The sequence below is a fragment of the Ranitomeya variabilis genome, chromosome 2 (genome assembly GCF_051348905.1).
Source record: "Ranitomeya variabilis isolate aRanVar5 chromosome 2, aRanVar5.hap1, whole genome shotgun sequence".
In the NCBI taxonomy this organism is placed as follows: domain Eukaryota; kingdom Metazoa; phylum Chordata; class Amphibia; order Anura; family Dendrobatidae; genus Ranitomeya; species Ranitomeya variabilis.
The window spans coordinates 603,039,231-603,062,196 of NC_135233.1; the positions used below are offsets into that span (position 1 = coordinate 603,039,231).

Genomic DNA, 22,966 nt, shown 5'->3' on the forward strand with positions numbered 1-22,966 from the left:
TGTGTGTCCTATAGAGAAGGGTCCATGGCACAGGATCACTTTGTACGAGCCGCAGCACAGAGCCACTGCAAAGGTGCTCGGATCCCTCCTTTAATATCTGCGGAGAGCAGACAATTATATATAATAACAATTACACATATTTCCAACCTGGAGCCTATGGCAACCAGAAGTTCTGATCAGTAGTCCAGAATATTAGGAGTTTCCATCGTACCCCACAAGATACTTATACCAACTTTATGAAACACTCTGTTCTTCCACAATCCGTTTGTGAATACCTGCTGATCTCTTTTACCCTTCTCACATTGGCCGTCATCTGCTCCTTATAATTTGGGTTTGATCACAAAGTTTGGGCCATACAGTTAAACAGGGGTAAAGTCACTATTTGGCAAACCTGGGCAGGGTCTACTGGCCCATGGTGATCTCGGTACATATGCTCTAGGCTTATCAACCACCCTGGCTCTGCAGGAAGGGAACACATACTTTTTTGACTTTTATAATATTTTTGCTATTCCTAATCCCCTAACTTGAAGAAATCTAGAGAGGGGCAAAAGAGCACACGATATGGCATTAGCGTTTAAAAAGAACACCACTGAGGGGATGTTTGCGTTCACGTGGTGGTGTTGTATGAAGGCTCAACACCTGTGAATATCCACTGCTGCCCCATGGCTGGAGGAGATATCTTCCAGATGTATATTTACCAAAATGGAGAGAATCACGTTAGATGGGCTGTGCTAGGGGAAACGAGAAGCTTCAGCTAAGGTTTTTATTAGTATCAACGCATTTTGCACCGGAATGGTGCCTTTCTCAAGGTCAAAAAGCAAATCATTACCAACGCATTTCGCGCCAGAATGAGGCCTTTCTCAAGGTCAAAAACCAAATCATTACCAATGCATTTTGCGCCGGAAAGATGCCTTTCTCAAGGTCAATAAATCAAATTTGTACCAATGCGTTTCGGTGCCAAACTGGTGCCTTTCTCAAGGTTGAAAAACTGAATCCATTAAGGTGCTTTTTCTCAAGGTGAAAAAAAACCCACAAATCAACCAACACCTTTTGGCGCTGGAACGCATTGGTACTAATAAAAACCTTATCTAAGGCTTCTCATTTCCCACAGCACTGCCCCCCTAACGTGATTCCATTCTGGTAATCCCCTTAGTACCTTCCCCCCAAAAAATGGTAAAGAAGCAAACCCATCAAATGCATCCAAAATAGAGACTACGTTCGAATAAACTTTCACTTCAGAAAACCATAGGAAATAATTGTATACTCCCATTTTTATATGATTTAATATGTTACGTTTATGGCCTGGAACCTAGTATAAAATCACACCAAATTTACCTTCTTGTGTTCTATTCTTCTCCATTTAATCGGAAGCAACCAAAAAAATGACCAATCACCTTGCCTAATCATCTAGATTTTCTTAAAATCCATTTCATACAAAAATATTTCTTGTAAGGCCTCTTTCACACTTCAGTCTTTTGGCGTCAGTCTGAAACCGCCATTTTCCTCAAATAGCGGATCCGCCATTTTTTTTTGGCGGATCCGCTATTTTCCCATAGACATGCATTAGCGACGGATTGTGGCGGATGGTCGTCCGTTCCATCCGCCATGCGACGGATCCGTCTAAATTTGGCGGACGTTGTCTAGACATTGACGGACATTATAACGTTTTTTGTCTGCGCAGAAATGGCGGTTCGCGACGGATCCGTCGCGTCCGCCATTCCATAGAATGGCCGCCTATGAGCGACGGATCCGTCGCGACCATCATTTTGGCGGATCCATCGCCCCAATCCGCTTTTTCAATTGCGCATGCTCCAAAAAGTAGATACTTTTCCCAGAAAACCCCCAAGGAACTGATCTGTCAAAAAAACGGATCCGTTAGAACCGTTTTCTCAACAATTGTGACGGATCCGTCGATCCGTCACTATGTCGGAGCAGACTGACGCCAAACAACTGAAGTGTGAAAGAAGCCTAAGTTGGTAAGTGTATGATACTTTCCTCAATAGTTTACAAATAGTATCCAGCGTGTCCAATGAATAAGAATACATTGTTACATGAAGCAAAAAAGGAAGTGACTGCTGAGTTGTGTTTACTGGTTGCCTAGTTACCGTACACTCCGACAGAAGAGGGAGAATACAACCCAATAGCAAGTCACTGACCTGAGCTTCTAAGAAAATAGCACCACAAAGTATAAATACTACATATTTCATCTACATATTTTAGGAGGAGTGAATGTTTTGTTATCCTGTTATTTCCGAGAACCCACCAAAATTTACTAAAAAACTGATAATCCCTGCACTATCCGACGGGTGGCCGGAACACAGTGATGTCATGTAATGTAAGTTTCCTAACCAATGAGGAAATCATGGCAAGAACCAGCTCTCTACGTGCCGTCTGCTGAGATCTATGCCCCCCTAGGCAGACTGGCCATGGGCACTTCACTTCTGAGTTTTCCCTTGTCAACCAGTGACCAGACCACATCCATCAGTCTACACAAATTTGCTCAATTAATACATTTCCATGACTGTAAATAACTATTCTAGAAAGTTTAGAAGCTAGAACAGTTCATCAGGTAGCTACCAGTCATATGGCTTTTGGCCAGCAGCCGCCACTCCTGTTGGCACAGCCATATTAACTCCTTCAGACTTTGATCGAATGCTAGATTCTTGCAAAAGAGATTTGCGGAACATAGATCTTGAAATTCCAACATGGACATATAAATTACCCCCAAAGACTGGACATTCAAGTGCCCCAGCCCTGCCTCCATACATTAAAACATATGTTTAATGGATGTGGATGACTTTGGGAAAACTTGTAACCGGCCAGTGGGTTGGATGTGAAGCGATAAGTATAGCATCACAATGGCCGACCTACAGAAAATGCAAAATCCAAAGTTTTTTTGTTTTTTTTACAGATTTCACTGCCTAGACCGTTTTTACATATGTCCCCTAATTTAGAAACAGTAATAACGTCGTTAGCGTATGTTACGCTAACGGAAAACTGGATGATATAAGTCTAACGTGCCCTTATATTCAAATTAGCCAGATGTGCACTGACTAGTTGTCCACCAATCTCTAGAATTCTACAGTATGATTTACACATTTACATACCCCCCGACCTACTGTCTACTTCCCTTATACCCTGTAGATTGTAAACCTGTGAGGATAAAGTACGTAAACCCATTTCACATGTACAGCACCGTGAAATTAAAGGGGTAATCCAGGACTATTTTATTTATGGGGCTAAGAACTTAAAGGCAGGAAGATGCTAACTACCTGCCTGCTCTAATCTCTGCCTAATCAGAGTGGTCATGGACCACACATTTTGACAACTCTCAAGATGACATGGCGGAGGCTTCGCTTCCTCTCTGATCTGTTGACAGGACAATGCTGCCAATGTCAGGCTGATGAACAATCGTCTTCCCATTGCCTGAGGCAGTCACTCCCTGGCGACAGAGGAAGAGCTGCTCTGTTGATGTAAGGTCAAATGAAGCAGCCGAAGCGCAGGCAGGAGCGGTGCATTACCTCACTGAGCCGGCTGAGATTGGCAGCAATTTCAATATATTTTGAAACAATAATATCATAGGTCTTATCTTCAAGGAAAACCCATGGGAAAATGTGATTCTTGGTAAATGTTTTAGTGTTACATTTTTGTAAAAATAGTTTTCATTAGAAGCTTTACCTTAAAATCTTCAGGAAGAAGCAGTTTTGACGTTCGTAGAAAACTTAAGATGTAGCGGAAAATTTCCCCATCCCGGTCGATAAAGTAATGCTGCTTTAAACTGTCCAGTACAATGGGTTCTGTGCCATTAAACAGACGACTTATTCTGAGGAGAAAAGAAAAAAACATGTTATAAAACAAAAATCACTCAATAGTAATATGATTTGTCCGCTTTAATTCGTCTGCTTTACATATGGATTTCTAGACTCCACCAATGGGTGCTGTGTGACAGAAGTGACAAAATTGTACGCCACATTCCTACATGTACTAATAGAGAACCGTGTGCACTACTAAGGAAGGTGCCGTAGTAGGATCCCACACCATGAAGTCATAAAAATAAACTAGGCACTCAACTTAAAGATGAATTTTTTGACTTTTAATGTAGTCAAGGTAAAACGTTTCGACCGCATTTGGACGCGGATGCTGCGTCATTCTCCAGGCACGTGCACACATCCAGGTCCCCTGACTTGTTTACCACTGGGGTTTTTCCTCTTTAAATGCCCCATACTCTTGTGAAAGTGACCATACTGAGACTTGCCTCACTAAAAATCCACAGATTCCCATGAATCCCTGACACTCCTGTATAGTTTGTAATTGAGAAAGGCCAAATGCGGCCGAAACGTTTTACCTTGACTATATTTATTAAAAGTCAAAAAATTAATCTTTAAATTGAGTGCCTAGTTTATTTTTATTACATTCCTACATGTAGAAGTTGATCAAGTGGACAGGACTTTTGTTTAAAGAGTATATCATAGTAATTCTATTTTTGTACATAGGCGTGGTATTATAGTAGTTAAATTCTTGTACATAGGGGCAATATTATAGTAGTTATATTCTTGTACATAAGAGCAGTATTATAGTAGTTATATTCTTGTACATAGGGGCAGTATTATAGTAGTTATATTCTTGTACATAAGAGCAGTATTATAGTAGTTATATTCTTGTACATAGGGGCAGTATTATAGTAGTTATATTCTTGTACATAGGGGCAGTATTATAGTAGTTATATTCTTGTACATAAGAGCAGTATTATAGTAGTTATATTCTTGTACATAGGGGCAGTATTACAGTAGTTATATTCTTGTACATAGGGGCAGTATTATAGTAGTTATATTCTTGTACATAGGAGCAGTATTATAGTAGTTATATTCCTGTACATAGGGGCAGTATTATAGTAGTTATATTCCTGTACATAGGGGCAGTATTATAGTAGTTATATTCTTGTACATAGCGGGCAGTATTATAGTAGTTATATTCTTGTACATAGGAGCAGTATTATAGTAGTTATATTCCTGTACATAGGGGCAGTATTATAGTAGTTATATTCCTGTACATAGCGGGCAGTATTATAGTAGTTATATTCTTGTACATAGGAGCAGTATTATAGTAGTTATATTCTTGTACATAGGAGCAGTATTATAGTAGTTATATTCTTGTACATGGGGCAGTATTATAGTAGTTATATTCTTGTACATAGGAGCAGTATTATAGTAGTTATATTCTTGTACATAGGGAGCAGTATTATAGTAGTAATATTCTTGTACATAGGGGCAGTATTATAGTAGTTATATTCTTGTACATAGGAGCAGTATTATAGTAGTTATATTCTTGTACATAGGGAGCAGTATTATAGTAGTTATATTCTTGTACATAGGGGGCAGTATTCTAGTCGCTATATTTTTGTAGATGGGGCAGTATTATAGTAGTTATACTCTTGTACATAGGAGCAGTATAATAGTAGTTATATTCTTGTACATAGGGGCAGTATTATAGTAGTTATATTCTTATACATAGGGAGCAGTATTATAGTAGTTATATTCTTGTACATAGGGACAGTATTATAGTAGTTATATTTCTGTACATAGGAGCAGGATTATAGTAGTAAGGCTAGGTTCACATTGCGTCAAGTACATGGCGTTAAACGGATCCGTTAAACGCATGTACAGAAAAAGGATCCAATTTGTCGAAAAATAGGCATCACGTTATCGCTTGCGTTAACGCTTGTGACCGCGTTTTTCTCATTTGGATGTACGTTCGCGATGTATGCGTTTGTCTGCGTTTGTCACTGTCAATAAAGTTTTTATTATTTTTTTTTTCTCCTTTTGTCATCGTCGGGGTGTGGGTGCAGACTCCCATGATGTATACAGAGATATATATATATATACAAATGTACTTATATTTCCTGTGATCTCTTGCAACACACTTTCTCTCTGACGTGCAGCAGGCCTCAGGAAAAATGTGTGCTTGGGACATTAATGGCCGAAATCATGTTTCCTGTCACATGACCACATGGACTACCCTCAAACGCTATTAAAACGTATGGTTCAATTTGGAATTTTTTCAAGATTTGCGTCTGGATGTGTTTGCCATAGCCATCAATGGCAGAATTAACGCTTCCGTTAGTATTGCGTTAGCTTGGCCGGACCCGAAAACGCTGCAAGCCGCATTCCAAGGTCCGTCAAAAAAAAAAAACGCTATGTGAATAACACATGCCAATTTTGGCATGCATCACGATGCGTCAGACAATGCAAGTCTATGGCCACGTTAGTATGTGCGTTATAAAGCGTTTTGAGTACTTAAAAATGTGTCCATTAGACGGACTCACCTAGCGCAATGTGAACCTAGCCTTATATTCTTGTACATAGGGGGCAGCATTGTAGTTATACTCTTGTACATAGGAGCAGTATTGTAGTAGTTATATTCTTGTACATAGAGTAGTATTATAGTAGTTATATTCTTGTACATAGGAGCAGTATTATAGTAGTTATATTCTTGTACATAGAGCAGTATTATAGTAGTTATATTCTTGTACATAGGAGCAGTATTATAGTAGTTATAGTCTTGTACATAGGGAGCAGTATTATAGTAGTTATATTCTTGTACATAGAGTAGTATTATAGTAGTTATTTTCTTGTACATAGGGGCAGTATTATAGCAGTTATATTCTTCTAGATAGGGAGCAGTATTATAGTCGTTATATTCTTGTACATAGGGGCAGTATTATAGTAGTTATATTCTTGTACATAGGAGCAGTATTATAGCAGTTATATTATTGTACATAGAGCAGTATTATAGTAGTTATATTCTTGTACATAAGGGCGGTATTATAGTAGTTATATTCTTGTACATAGGAGCAGTAGTATAGTAGTTATATTCTTGTACATAGAGTAGTATTATAGTAGTTATATTCTTGTACATAGAGCAGTATTATAGTAGTTATATTCTTGTACATAGGGGCAGTATTATAGTAGTTATATTCTTGTACATAGGGTGTTGTGAATTCTGCTCTTGGGCTCCCTCCGGTGGTTATAAGTGGTAGCGCTGCTGTCTTTGGATCGCTGCATTTATCAGGTGTGTTCACTTATTGCAATACTGACTGGGCTATTTAGTCTTGCTTGACCCTTTAGTCAGTGCCAGTTGTCCATTGTTCCTGGAGGATTCACATCCCTGCCTAGTCTCTCATGCTTTGCTGTTCTTTTCAACAAAGATAAGTTCTGGCTTTGTTTTTTGCAGTCCACATGCTGTGGGCTTTATTGTTCAGTTCTTTTCCATGTTTTTGTTTTGTCCAGCTTGGTCTGCATAAGGATTTGTTCAGCCAAGCTGGTATCTCTGGAGATGCAGATATACCCTCCATATCTTTAGTTAGATGTGGAGATTTTGTATTTTCTGTGGTGGATATTTTCTAGTGTGTTATTACTGACCGCATAGTACTCTGTCCTATCCTTTCTATTTAGCTAGAGTGGCCTCCTTTGCTAAATCCTGATTTCAGTCTGCGTATGTTATTTCCCTCTCCTCTCACAGTCAATATTTGTGGGGGGCTGTCTATCCTTTGGGGATTTTCTCTGAGGCAAGATAGTTTTCCCTTTTCTATCTCTAGGGGTATTTAGTCCTCCGGCTGTGTCGAGATGTCTAGGGAGTGTTAGGTACATTCCACGGCTACTTCTAGTTGCGGTGTTAAGTTCAGAGTCTGCGGTCAGTACAGGTACCACCTTCTCCAGAGTACGTCTCATGCTGCTCCTAGGCCACCAGATCATAACAGTACAACTGGCCAACAATGAGTTAATCGCATCTCAGAAGAAGGGAAGGAAAGTGCTGAGCCATTTTTTTTTCTGTAGTCTGTTGTGTCTTTTCTTCCCTCTTTACCTCTGGGTGGCTCAGGAGTTTGGCGCTGGCATGGATGTTCAGGGATTGGCTTCTCGTGTGGATCAACTTGCTGCTAGAGTACAGGATATTTCCGATTATATCGTTCAGATTCCGGTTTTAGAGCCTAGAATTCCAACTCCTGATTTGTTTTTTGCGGACAGGTCCAAATTTTTGAGCTTTAAAAATAACTGTAAACTGTTTTTTGCTCTGAAACCCCGTTCCTCTGGTGATCCCATTCAGCAGGTTAAAATAGTCATCTCTCTGCTGCGTGGCGATCCTCAGGATTGGGCATTTTCCCTGGAATCTGGGAATCCTGCTTTGCTTAATGTAGACACCTTTTTTCAAGCGCTAGGGTTATTGTATGATGAACCTAATTCAGTGAATCATGCTGAGAAGACCTTGCTGGCCCTGTGTCAGGGTCAAGAAGCGGCAGAATCGTATTGCCAGAAATTTAGAAAATAGTCTGTGCTGACTAAATGGAATGAGGATGTCTTGGCGGCAATTTTCAGAAAGGGTCTTTCTGAATCCGTTAAAGATGTTATGGTGGGGTTCCCCACGCCTGCTGGTCTGAGTGATTCTATGTCTCTGGCCATTCAGATTGATCGGCGCTTGCGCGAGCGCAGAGTTGTGCACACTATGGCGTTGTCTTCCGAGCGGAGTCCTGAGCCTATGCAGTGTGATAGGATTGTGTCTAGAGCTGAACGACAAGGATTCAGACGTCAGAATAGGTTGTGTTTTTACTGCGGCGATTCTGCTCATGTTATTTCTGATTGTCCTAAGCGTACCAAGAGAATCGCAAGTTCCGTTACCATCAGTACTGTACAACCCAAATTTCTGTTATCTGTGACCCTGATCTGCTCATTATCGTCATTTTCTGTCATGGCATTTGTGGATTCAGGCGCCGCTTTAAACTTAATGGACTTAGAATTTGCCAGACGTTGTGGTTTCCCCTTGCAGCCTTTGCAGAGTCCTATTCCTTTGAAGGGCATTGATGCTACACCGCTGGCAAAAACTAAACCTCAGTTTTGGACACAGCTGACCATGTGCATGGCGCCAGCCCATCAGGAAGATTGTCGTTTTCTGATGTTGCATAATTTGCATGATGCTATTGTGCTGGGTTTCCCATGGTTACAGGTGCATAATCCGGTATTGGATTGGAAATCTATGTCTGTGACTAGTTGGGGTTGTCAGGGGGTTCATGGTGACATTCCTTTGATGTCAATTTCCTCCTCCCCCTCTTCTGAAATTCCTGAGTTTTTGTCAGATTTCCAGGATGTATTCGATGAGCCCAAATCCAGTTCCCTTCCACCGCATAGGGACTGTGATTGTGCTATTGACTTGGTTCCAGGCTGTAAGTTCCCTAAGGGCCGACTTTTCAACCTGTCTGTGCCAGAACATGCCGCCATGCGGAGTTATGTTAAGGAGTCTTTGGAGAAGGGGCATATTCGGCCATCTTCTTCACCATTGGGAGCAGGTTTTTTTTTTTGTTGCCAAGAAGGATGGCTCCTTGAGACCCTGTATTGATTATCACCTCTTGAATAAGATCACGGTCAAGTTTCAATACCCTTTGCCTTTGCTTTCTGATTTGTTTGCTAGGATTAAGGGGGCTAGTTGGTTTACTAAGATTGACCTTCGAGGGGCATATAATCTTGTTCGTATTAAGCAGGGTGACGAATGGAAAACTGCGTTTAATACGCCCGAAGGCCATTTTGAATACCTTGTGATGCCATTCGGACTCTCTATTGCTCCATCTGTGTTTCAGTCCTTCATGCATGATATATTTCGGAATTATCTTGATAAATTCATGATTGTATATTTGGATGATATTTTGATTTTTTCAGATGATTGGGAGTCTCATGTGAAACAAGTCAGGATGGTATTTCAGATCCTTCGTGATAATGCCTTGTTTGTGAAGGGTTCCAAGTGCCTCTTTGGAGTACAGAAGGTTTCTTTTTTGGGCTTCATTTTTTCTCCCTCATCTATAGAAATGGATCCGGTTTAGGTTCAGGCCATTCATGATTGGATCCAGCCCACATCCGTTAAGAGCCTTCAGAAATTTTTGGGCTTTGCTAATTTTTATCGCCGTTTCATTGCCAACTTCTCCAGTGTGGTTAAACCCCTGACCGTTTTGACGAAGAAAGGCGCTGATGTGACAAATTGGTCCTCTGCGGCTGTTTCTGCCTTTCAGGAGCTTAAACGCCGATTTACTTCTGCCCCTGTGTTGCGTCAGCCGGATGTTTCTCTTCCTTTTCAGGTGGAGGTTGACGTTTCTGAGATTGGGCAGGGGCCGTTTTGTCTCAGAGGAATTCTGATGGTTCCTTGATGAAACCGTGTGCCTTCTTTTCTCGAAAGTTTTCGCCTGCGGAACGCAATTATGATGTCGGCAATCGTGAGTTGTTGGCTATGAAGTGGGCATTTGAGGAGTGGCGACATTGGCTTGAGGGGGCCAAGCACCGTATTGTGGTCTTGACCGATCATAAGAATCTGATTTACCTCGAGTCTGCCAAACGGCTGAATCCTAGACAGGCCCGATGGTCCCTGTTTTTCTCCCGTTTTGATTTTGTGGTCTCGTATCTTCCGGGTTCTAAGACTGTTAAGGCTGATGCCCTCTCTAGGAGCTTTTTGCCTGATTCCCCTGGGGTCCTTGAGCCAGTCGGCATTCTGAAGGAAGGGGTGATTCTTTCTGCCATCTCCCCTGATTTACGACGGGTTCTTCAGGAATTTCAGGCTGATAAACCTGACCGCTGTCCAGTGGGGAAACTGTTTGTTCCTGACAGATGGACTAGTAAAGTGATTTCTGAGGTTCATTGTTCTGTGTTGGCTGGCCATCCTGGGATATTTGGTACCAGAGATTTGGTTGGTAGGTCCTTTTGGTGGCCTTCTTTGTCACGGGATGTGCGTTCTTTTGTGCAGTCCTGTGGGACTTGTGCGCGGGCCAAGCCTTGCTGTTCCCGCGCTAGTGGGTTGCTTTTGCCTTTGCCGGTCCCTGAGAGGCCTTGGACGCATATTTCTATGGATTTTATTTCAGATCTTCCGGTTTCCCAGAGGATGTCGGTTATCTGGGTGGTTTGTGACCGGTTTTCTAAGATGGTTCATTTGGTACCTTTGCCTAAATTGACTTCCTTTTCTGATTTGGTTCCATTGTTTTTCCAGCATGTGGTTCGTTTGCATGGCATTCCGGAGAATATTGTGTCCGATAGAGGTTCCCAGTTTGTTTCTAGGTTTTGGCGGGCCTTTTGTGCTAGGCTGGGCATTGATTTGTCTTTTTCTTCTGCATTTCATCCTCAGACAAATGGCCAAACCGAGCGAACTAACCAGACTTTGGAAACTTATTTGAGATGCTTTGTGTCTGCCGATCAGGATGATTGGGTGGCTTTCTTTCCATTGGCCGAGTTTGCCCTTAATAATCGGGCTAGTTCTGCTACCTTGGTTTCACCCTTCTTTTGTAATTCTGGTTTTCATCCTCGTTTTTCTTCAAGGCAAACCTGAGCCTTCTGATTGTCCTGGGGTGGACTCTGTGGTTGACAGGTTGCAGCAAATTTGGGCTCATGTTGTGGACAATTTGGTGTTGTCTCAGGAGGAGGCTCAGCGTTTTGCTAACCGTCGTCGGTGTGTTGGTTCCCGGCTTCGGGTTGGGGATTTGGTCTGGTTGTCTTCCCGTCATGTTCCTATGAAGGTTTCTACCCCTAAGTTCAAGCCTCGGTTTATTGGTCCTTATAGGATTTCTGAGATTATCAATCCTGTGTCTTTTCGTTTGGCCCTTCCAGCATCTTTTTCCATCCATAATGTTTTTCATAGATCTTTGTTGCGGAAATATGTGGTGCCCGTTGTTCCCTCTGTTGATCCTCCTGCCCCGGTGTTGATTGATGGGGAGTTGGAGTATGTGGTTGAGAAGATTTTGGATTCTCGTATTTCGAGGCGGAAGGGTTATGGCCAGGAGGATAATTCTTGGGTTGTTGCCTCCGATGTTCATGCTGACGATTTGGTTCGTGCCTTTCATTTGGCTCGTCCTGATCGGCCTGGGGGCTTTGGTGAGGGTTCGGTGACCCCTCCTCAAGGGGGGGTACTGTTGTGAATTCTGCTCTTGGGCTCCCTCCGGTGGTTATAAGTGGTAGCGCTGCTGTCTTTGGATCGCTGCATTTATCAGGTGTGTTCACTTATTGCAATTCTGACTGGGCTATTTAGTCTTGCTTGACCCTTTAGTCAGTGCCAGTTGTCCATTGTTCCTGGAGGATTCACATCCCTGCCTGGTCTCTCCTGCTTTGCTGTTCTTTTCAACAAAGATAAGTTCTGGCTTTGTTTTTTGCAGTCCACATGCTGTGAGCTTTATTGTTCAGTTCTTTTCCATGTTTTTGTCTTGTCCAGCTTGGTCTGCATAATGATTTGTTCAGCCAAGCTGATATCTCTGGAGATGCAGATATACCCTCCATATCTTTAGTTAGATGTGGAGATTTTCTATTTTCTGTGGTGGATATTTTCTAGTGTGTTATTACTGACCGCATAGTACTCTGTCCTATCCTTTCTATTTAGCTAGAGTGGCCTCCTTTGCTAAATCCTGATTTCAGTCTGCGTATGTTATTTCCCTCTCCTCTCACAGTCAATATTTGTGGGGGGCTGTCTATCCTTTGGGGATTTTCTCTGAGGCAAGATAGTTTTCCCTTTTCTATCTCTAGGGGTATTTAGTCCTCCAGCTGTGTCGAGATGTCTAGGGAGTGTTAGGTACATTCCACGGCTACTTCTAGTTGCGGTGTTAAGTTCAGGGTCTGCGGTCAGTACAGGTACCACCTTCTCCAGAGTACGTCTCATGCTGCTCCTAGGCCACCAGATCATAACAATAGGGAGCAGTATTATAGTAGTTATATTCTTGTACATAGAGAAGTATTATAGTAGTTATATTCTTGTACATAGGGAGCAGTATTATAGTATTATATTTAGTACTTCAGCATTCATGATGATACTATGGGAGAGTGGACTTGCTCATTACAATCTGATAGATATAGAAACAATAAGTAGGTTTTACATAATGAAATATATCATGAGAAACATTTTACAGGTTTTGCTTCTTATAACATATATAATGACTCCTAATGATCAGATTGCTATTTCTATCTCCTCTATCGATGTCTCAGCTGGTGCATGCCTTTTCGTCGATCGTTAGATACAGTGTGTGGATGTAATCTTTGCAGACATATTTAGGGGCAGTATTATAGTAGTTATATTCTTGTATATAGGAGCAGTAGTATAGTAGTTATATTCTTGCACATAGGGGCAGTATTATAGTAGTTATATTCTTTTACATAGGAGCAATATTATAGTAGTTATATTCTTGTACATAGGAGCAGTATTATAGTAGTTATATTCTTGTACATAGGGGGCAGTATTGCAGTTATACTCTTTTACATAGGGGCAGTATTATAGTAGTTATATTCTTGTACATAGGGGCAGTATTATAGTATTTATATCCTTGTACATAGGGGGCAGTATTATAGTAGTAATATTCTTGTACATAGGAGCAGTGTTATAGTAGTTATATTCTTGTACATAGGGACAGTATTATAGTAGTTATATTTTTGTACATAGGAGCAGTATTATAGTAGTTATATTCTTGTACATTGGGGCAGTATTATAGTAGTTATATTTTTGTACATAGGAGCAGTATTATAGTAGTTATATTCTTGTACATAGGGGGCAGTATTGCAGTTATACTCTTTTACATAGGGGCAGTATTATAGTAGTTATATTCTTGTACATAGGGGCAGTATTATAGTATTTATATCCTTGTACATAGGGGGCAGTATTATAGTAGTAATATTCTTGTACATAGGAGCAGTGTTATAGTAGTTATATTCTTGTACATAGGGACAGTATTATAGTAGTTATATTTTTGTACATAGGAGCAGTATTATAGTAGTTATATTCTTGTACATTGGGGCAGTATTATAGTAGTTATATTTTTGTACATAGGAGCAGTATTATAGTAGTTATATTCTTGTACATAGGGACAGTATTATAGTAGTTATATTCTTGTACATAGGGAGCAGTATTATAGTAGTTATATTCTTGTACATAGAGCAGTATTATAGTAATTATATTCTTGTACATAGGAGCAGTATTATAGTAGTTATATTCTTGTACATAGAGCAGTATTATAGTAGTTATATTCTTGTCCATAGGGGCGGTATTATAGTAGTTATATTCTTGTACATAGGGGCAGTATTATAGTAGTTATGTTCTTGTACATAGGAGCAGTATTATAGTAGTTATATTCTTGTACATAGAGCAGTATTATAGTAGTTATATTCTTGTACATAGGGGCAGTATTATAGTAGTTATATTCTTGTACATAGGGGCAGTATTATAGTAGTTATATTCTAGTACATAGGGAGCAGTATTATAGTATTATATTTAGTACTTCAGCATTCATGATGATACTATGGGAGAGTGGACTTGCTCATTACAATCTGATAAATATAGAAACAATAAATAGGTTTTGCATAATGAAATATATAATGAGAAACATTTTACAGGTTTTGCTTCTTTTAACATATGTAATGACTCCTAATGATCAGATTGCTATTTCTATCTCCTCTATCGATGTCTCAGCTGGTTCATGCCTTTTCGTCGATCGTTAGATACAGTGTGTGGATGTAATCTTTGCAGACATATTTAGGGGCAGTATTATAGTAGTTATATTCTTGTACATAGAAGCAGTAGTATAGTAGTTATATTCTTGTACATAGGGGGCAGTATTTTAGTTATACTCTTTTACATAGGGGCAGTATTATAGTAGTTATATTCTTGTACATAGGGGCAGTGTTATAGTAGTTATATTCTTGTACATGGGGGCAGTATTATAGTATTTATATCCTTGTACATAGGGGGCAGTATTACAGCAGTTATATTCTTGTACATTGGAGCAGTGTTATAGTAGTTATATTCTTGTACATAGGGACAGTATTATAGTAGTTATATTTTTGTACATAGGAGCAGTATTATAGTAGTTATATTCTTGTACATAGGGGGCAGTATTGTAGTTTTACTCTTGTACATAGGAGCAGTATTATAGTAGTTATATTCTTGTACATAGTAGCAGTATTATAGTAGTTATATTCTTGTACATAGGGGGCAGTATTATAGTAGTTATATTCTTGTACATAGGAGCAGTATTATAGTAGTTAAATTCCTTGTACATAGGGGCAGTATAATAGTAGTTATATTCTTGTACATAGGGAGCAGTATTATAGTAGTTATATTCTTGTACATAGAGCAGTATTATAGTAGTTATATTCTAGTACATAGGAGCAGTATTATAGTAGTTATATTCTTGTACATAGAGCAGCATTATAGTAGTTATCTTCTTGTACATAGGGGCAGTATTATAGTAGTTATATTCTTGTACATAGGGAGCAGTATTATAGTAGTTATATTCTTGTACATAGAGCAGTATTATAGTAGTTATATTCTTGTACATAGGGGCAGTATTATAGTAGTTATAGTCTTGTACACAGGGAGCAGTATTATAGTAGTTATATTCTTGTACATAGGGAGCAGTATTATAGTAGTTATATTCTTGTACATAGAGCAGCATTATAGTAGTTATACTCTTGTACATAGGAGCAGTATTATAGTAGTTATATTCTTGTCCATAGGGGCGGTATTATAGTAGTTATATTCTTGTACATAGGGGCAGTATTATAGTAGTTATATTCTTGTACATAGGGAGCAGTATTATAGTAGTTATATTCTTGTACATAGAGCAGTATTATAGTAGTTATACTCTTGTACATAGGAGCAGTATTATAGTAGTTATATTCTTGTACATAAGAGCAGTATTATAGTAGTTATATTCTTGTACATAGGGAGCAGTATTATAGTAGTTATATTCTTGTACATAGGAGCAGTATTATAGTAGTTATACTCTTGTACATAGAGGGCAGTATTATAGTAGTTATATTCTTGTACATAGGGGGCAGTATTATAGTAGTTATATTCTTGTACATAGGGAGCAGTATTATAGTAGTTATATTCTTGTACATAGAGCAGTATTATAGTAGTTATACTCTTGTACATAGGAGCAGTAGTGTATATAGTAGTTATAGTCTTGTACATATATAATGACTCCTAATGATCAGATTGCTATTTCTATCTCCTCTATCGATGTCTCAGCTGGTTCATGCCTTTTCGTCGATCGTTAGGTACAGTGTGTGGATGTAATCTTTGCAGACATATTTAGCTGTTTTACGGGAATCGCATCTTTGGCGTCACTCCTGTTTAGCAGTGAAGCCCCCTGATATCTGATGATAATTTCAGCACGGCAGAGATGTCTCTGTCCCTTCCCCCATCTCGTGTGCAGCTTTTCTCTACACATGATACACATGTTACAGCTGTAACACTAGGTCAATAGCCGCTGGCTCTGAATCTCATCGGGCCTTGGGCAATCTGCTGCCTGTGTTTACTGTATATTCCAGTGAGCAGAGCAGAAAGTGTTCATCTCTGAACGTCTAGAGATTCATAGGGACAGGCCATCCCTATTATATCCCAATATGTATACATGGTAATGAGGATGTCGCCCTGCGCCCCCACACCATCTTCTACACGTTCAGTGGGATTTGTATTGCAATAGATGACAGTGTTGCCATCGTTCTGGTATTATCATACATGTGAAGCATGCCATCGATGTAGCCATAAGTCACCAATAACCAAAATGTGAACCCTGGGTTTACTATCACAACCTATCAAATCAGATATTTTAATTATAATTTACCATCCACTTCTTATGTTTGCAATATATACATATTATGTCCATGTAGGCCTCTCTAAATGCACAACTCTTGGGCTCTGAGTGTGAATTATGGTATACAATGTACAAAGTTAAGGCGCCTACTAACTTTACAAAACTAAGGGATGAACAAACATTAGGCTGTGTTCGCACTTTGTGTTTTTGCTGCCTATTTTCAGTTGCAGATTTTTCACAAAACCTGAAGGGATTCCTGATGCCAGCAAAGTGGATGAAAATGCTGAAACGTTTGGAATGGCACGGTGCAACTGCACCAACATTTTGGAAGTCTGCAACCATGGAGCTACTTAGGAAGGGTAAGACCGCAAACAGTAAAGTTTTAATGAAGAATATTTGCAATTTTCTTTTTTTTTTCAAATAAACGTTACCTACCTTTTAAGCCTCTGTTCACACCATCAGTAAAGACTCCGTTACAGATTATGTAATTTATATTAAAGGCTGCCTGGCTGGTTAGTAAAAATACACTAAAGATTGTCAACCAAAGTGTCTACAGGTGCATTCATGGCAATGTTGTGTTATACGTTGCCTCCATGCGCCTGTAATTTCATAAAACTTATAAAACTTTCTGTTGCACAATGGTTTCTGAGGTTCTTCTCCCCCGAGGTTACCGCTGTAAATAGAGACACCAGTACGGATGCCCGTGGCCTCTCCTGCTCGAGGCCTAAACTAGACCTGGACAAAGCCCAGAAGCCAGGTGGACTAAAAGCTTAGGGGACATTCACACGTACATATTGTCTACAATGGCAAATCTGCATACAAATCTGTAACAAATCCATGCAATAAATGCAGATTTTGTCATGGATTGTTCTGTAGATTTCACTTTTATTCCTTGCAAAGAATTGCATGCAGTACCTTGAATTTTTTTCTGCAGAGATGGGGGAAAAATGTCTTTCGCTTTGCTGCAGATTTGGGGCCACAAAATCCTTTACTTTGAGTTGCCTTTTTATGGATGTTATAGTAAGTACAAATCCTACATTTTTTAATCTTTGATCTATCTGAGACACCCACCGATCATTCTAAAAAAAATAAATAAACGCTGCTTAGCAGGTAGAAGTGCTAAGCTCCTGCATGAGAGCACACAGAGCATTGTACAAGCTCCATAGATGAAAGAGCCAGTCCGATAAACAGGATGTAATCCTGCAATGATCTCCTGGGTTTAATGCTGCGTTTCTTCTTTCAGGGTTTTCACCCTAATACAGAAGGATGAGTCGAGAAGGTCGGAGTTTTCACTGATCTTGCTCCCCCAGACACACTCATTGGGTCATCAGACCTGGTGCAGCAGCAATCTAATTTTTCATACTTTTTCTAATATATATCATCCTAAAATTAATATTTAACTCAACAAGGAAGCAAGCAAGAGAGTCCGGGGGAGGAATAATTACCTCCTAGGATCAGGAACGCCTGGAGGATTTTGTGCAGAAGACAAGATTTTTTTAAAGGCTGGAGGATGTCGGTGGTTGAAAAGTTTCATAAAACCGGACGAAGGTTTATAATAAAAGATAGATAATATCTAATTTAAGTGATAGGATTAAAGATGAGTATTTAAAGGGTATGTGTTGTATTCAGGCATTTATGACATATACACAGGCTGTATCAGATACGTGGGGGTCCTGGAGGTGGACGGTGGTGTGTGGAGTTACGGGGACTTCCCAACATACTGACATGGTTATGGCACATTATGTGGCCTCCTGTCCACTACATCTCCTACATATCTCCTACATCTCCTACCTCTGATCACCTTGGCTTGCTGAAAGGTAATCTGATGACCCCCTGGGGGTGGTGGACCTTTGTGGTCCAATAACTTTGATAATGTCCTGACGCTTTCCCTGATGTCCATGTATTGTGAAAATTGAGTTTTGGACAACTTGTCCCCTGGAATAGTAAGAGCACAGTGATCCTTCCACACGTGGGGACACAGAATCACCCGGTAGGGAGGTTACAGCTCGATCTCTTTAATTACAGGTCAAAGTTATGAACGCAGTACCTGTAATTAGAACCGGATCATCACTTGACATAGGAGACTGGTTTCTGCCTCTCCCTGACGAGAACATGATAGTCACCTCGTGCAGCAGTGATTTGGAAACACATCGAGATGCTTACACAACAGTCTTCTCACCAATCACCGTTCCGCTGAAGTTCTGGAGTCATCCTCTTCCTCCTGGAGAGTTGGGGACACATGAGTGTGTGCTATTCACACACCTGGGAACTGCATATATCTCCAGAATGGGGGTGAGTGGTGAATCCTAGCAGAGAATCCATGGAGAGGTGGCTACGTGTGTGTAGCTCTTCCCATTCACCCATATGGGAGGTAGTTGTGAAAGCGTGCGTGGCTGTTTTTGTGACTCCCTTGAGAAAGCATCCATTTGGGATGGGGTCGGGGGGGAACCCTTATAATGGTGGTAGGTGTAGGTGTCAGAAGTGGAACTCTTATCTATCAGACATTCATGGTATATCCTGAGATCAGGATACTTCTTTAGTATTTTGCCACTTGTTTCAATCGGAAAGCATTCAGACAACCAGACAGCAGCCGAATATTACTATATGTGTTATGGCCGCAATTCCTGACCCGACTGCGTATCTCTTGAACTGAACAAACAGCCTGAAAGTCATATATGATGCTTCATGTCAGGAAGCCCACTGTCAGGCAAGGAATTGTGGTGGTAACGCAGATCCTACCTGGTCATGTGAATACAACCATACCGGGAAAGCTGGACAAACATCAATATGGCCACTGTTATTGCTTCCTAAAAAACAAATATACCTAGACATAAATGATATATACTCCATAACTTGACAGATCAAACCAGGGGAAAACACAAAGACACAGCAAGAATCTCTGATAGATGAGAGTGACAAGTCTGCGATCAGAACTGGGGGGCAAGTGGTGCATCCTGGCAGAGGATCAATGGAGACGTGGCCACATATGCGTATAGGAAAAAGATGAAAATATGGTCACGTGCCTAAAAAGTGCTATAAAGCCCCGGTATATATAGCAGCAGTCACCAACCTGTGCTAGTGCATCTGGCAAATTTGCAACCTGCGACTGTCGGGGCCTGCTAGGAGTTGTAGTTTTGCAATGATTGGACAATCGCAGGTTGCAAACGAAACGACTAGAGCTTTCCTTTAGTTGCAAATCAAGAGGTACCGCATGGCCCCGGACATTGCAATTCTCACAACTCAGTGAAAGCGGGTGTAATGTCTGCAAGTCTTGCCAAACATCTGGCAGCAAAGTTATGTTCCTAATTACCATGCAGAAAGTATGTCGCATACACTCAACTGCGATCTCCTCCAGGGCTGCTGTGGATTTTCCCTAATTTTTTTGTTTTGTTTTTTTGTTTTTTTTCGGAATCCCAAGGAAAAAAAAAACAACCCAGTGTCTAAGTATGACCTTGCTTAATGGAAAGAAACGGTTACAGTTTAACCAGCAAGAATGTTATTGATAGAAGCCAATTACAAGCAGTGAGTAACCTGGCCGGGCCGTCTCTTAATAAGTTTCTGTACAGGCGTGTCAGACATAACCGGAAAACACAGCAAAGTCACCCTCTTGTCTGCACTGCCATAACCGAAACGCTGCTAATTAGAAAACTAATTGGAAGCACAGAGCTAATGAAAAAAGCCTGTGTTCAGTCATACAGCTGTGGTTCACCGAGGGGTGTCAGGCATGAGCAGTGGATAGAAAGTGTTGGGGATTGGCCAAAAAATCTATTATTATGGGATCCCCAACAGGGACTATAAAGTTTTCGTGAGAGAGAACTGTTCCCTGTTATCAGCCATTTAAGTAAGACTGGGATGAATCCCTGCTATTCCCTATCATCACTACGTTACTTAGCAAATCTAAGAACTTCCAGAAACCTTTACATACATAGGTGCAGGTGCAGTGGCCTTTCAACTCGGGGGTCAAAGTCAGACCATAGGTGCTCCAAGTCATGGTTGTGCAAAATGCCAAGTATTACCAAGCCGTCCTCACTTACACAATTTTATTTTCTTTAGCGTTCTTTTACATTTATTTTAAATGTCTGGAAATCAATCATTTAGAATATGAAGATTTTGCAACAATCTGTAAATATTTGCATTTTCTCAAATATAGAATTACGGAAAATGGCCTTAGTACTAGACGGAGTGTGGGTGCTTCAGAAAGAGTATCAAATCTGAGAGCAATAGGTGAGGCCCAGTATGGTCAAGACCCATCCAAGGCGCTGGAGACTACGCCTGCCATACCGAGCTGAATTCGCAACATTGACTAAATATCACAAACTCATCCAATGCCTAAAGAAATAAGCAGCCATGATGAAGAAAAATCTCCATCCTCCCGAAATCTTTGATTGTGATGTGAAATCCCTTGGGAATAGAGCGAATCCACGCCATTCTCCAGTGTCTGGGAGTTAGAGGAGGACAAAGCGTGACACTAGGAGAACAGTCTGATCTGGGCACAATGGAATATTATCATTAATTTACACATGCAGATGAAGAGATCTGTCCTTACCTTGAGTCCGGGTACTTGGTGAGCGTCGCCAGGCTGCTCGTGTACATGTGTCCCCCTACGTCGATATGCACAGGTGCGTTGGATTTGGTGAGCTGTGCTGGGAGAGGTATTCCTTGTGAAGCCAAGGGAGAGACCGGGGAGCGGGTGAGAGACAGACGGGACATGCTGCTTTCCTCCTTGATAGCAAAGGCAAAAAAAAAATAAGATATTGTCCTTCAGTACAGTCACTATTATGATACTGATGTGATCACAGATCTAATCAGATCATTCCTGCATCCGTCTGATCATACATCCAGTGTACAAATTACCACCGCCACCGCAATTAAACGTATTTGCACGTATTTTTTTTTTTTTTTTTTTAAGTACCAGAGGGTAGGTGGAATATGCTTATTAGCAATAAGAAATCAGGAACATTTTTTTTTTCCTCCTTCTTCTTCCTTTCCAAGGTGTCAGCCTCAAGGGGCACAAAACAAACTGCAAAATTCTAATTAGAGGTCGTGGGCTTATGTGTTAGATGTGAAATATCCCCTGACAAACGGAGAACCAATTTGTGAATTGAGATTCAGGGTTTTTTTTTTTTTTTGCAAGTGCGTCTCAATAACAAGACACCTCTAAATTAGTGACTTCCTTGGCACCCGAGGCATTTATTGGCTACACAGAGGTAGGTTTTTCACATCCATTCACCTACTGTAACATCTTCCAGCCTTTACCCTACTGTGCCCGGGCACAACACGAAAACAACGCCAAGCAAAATACAACATTACAAGAAAAAAGAAAAATTGGAATAAAGTATTAAGACTGTTTGATGAATCTACCTGCCAGCACCAATTGGCATAGGTTAATGCTAAGAATACCCAAGACTCCAGTCCTTTGATGTATGCATAAAAATGTAAATGGTTACCAGCTGCCTGATTTAAAGTACAAGACACTAAAGTTATCCGTGACCTGTATACAGGACGAGGCGGCTAACTCTTTGATAGACAGGGTGCTAATGCCATATCTACCATTTAGATGTAGCAGAGCTGCACACAGTATAACGAGGTAGCAGAGACGAATTAGTCATTATTCCAATGGAAAAACTTAGAGATATCATAATGACAAACTTGGCTCTTCTACATCTGAAGGTCTGGAGTCATAAAGCATTGGTCACCTCTGCACTTCTTTTCTGTCACTCTGACTTATTGTGACCTAATGAGATAACGGTATCAATGAAGAAATGATCAATGCCCAGCACACGCTATCAATAATGCGGGTGATGGATGTACTGATCGATTCTTCACAATTGGGCTCTCTTTGTACACTCCAAACTGGGCTCTGCTACATCTTTATAAACACTCACTGGATCCAAGTTTATATCTAGTAGAAAATAAAAATGGGCACAATAATGATAATTCTTTGATGCGACGGCCCCAGATTATTAAATCTGAATTGTGCTATATTTGTGAATATTAGTAGGAGACAGAGTGGACAGCGCGACTGTATAAAAATTGTGAAAATGGCATATAACTTGAGGTTTTTTCTTCTACATTTACCTTTATAAATTAAGCCAGTAATGAGCAGCAGTAACCTGAAAGCTATCAAGAATGACTTGCAGCAGATAGGACAGGTGCATGGACATCTCCCATTGCCCGGTCTATATAAGCATGTGCTACATCATAATAAAATATAGATTCGACATCTTACAATATCAAACATTACGGACCGACGACGGATTTGACCAGTCAAAGGAATTATGGGGAGAACGGACAAGCCTTGTGAATGAACACAAGTCTGCTCCCTTTTTTCCTCCATGGCTGCAAAGAGCAAATTGTTGGCTAAGTTTAGAG

The 22,966-nt window shown here is 40.5% G+C and overlaps 1 protein-coding gene across 6 annotated transcripts in view; it reads right to left on the reverse strand.

Moving 5' to 3' along the window:
- Positions 1-22,966, reverse strand: part of KCTD15 (potassium channel tetramerization domain containing 15) — an 85,014-nt gene that overhangs the window by 27,029 nt on the left and 35,019 nt on the right. For all 6 annotated transcript variants that reach the window (XM_077288618.1, XM_077288615.1, XM_077288616.1 and 3 more), the window contains exons 2-3: positions 21,141-21,316; positions 3,679-3,823 (exon numbers count right to left, since the gene is read on the reverse strand). In XM_077288618.1, the coding sequence (XP_077144733.1) occupies positions 3,679-3,823; positions 21,141-21,304 (309 nt within the window). In that variant the 5' untranslated portion in view covers positions 21,305-21,316. The remainder of the gene's footprint in view (positions 1-3,678; positions 3,824-21,140; positions 21,317-22,966) is intronic.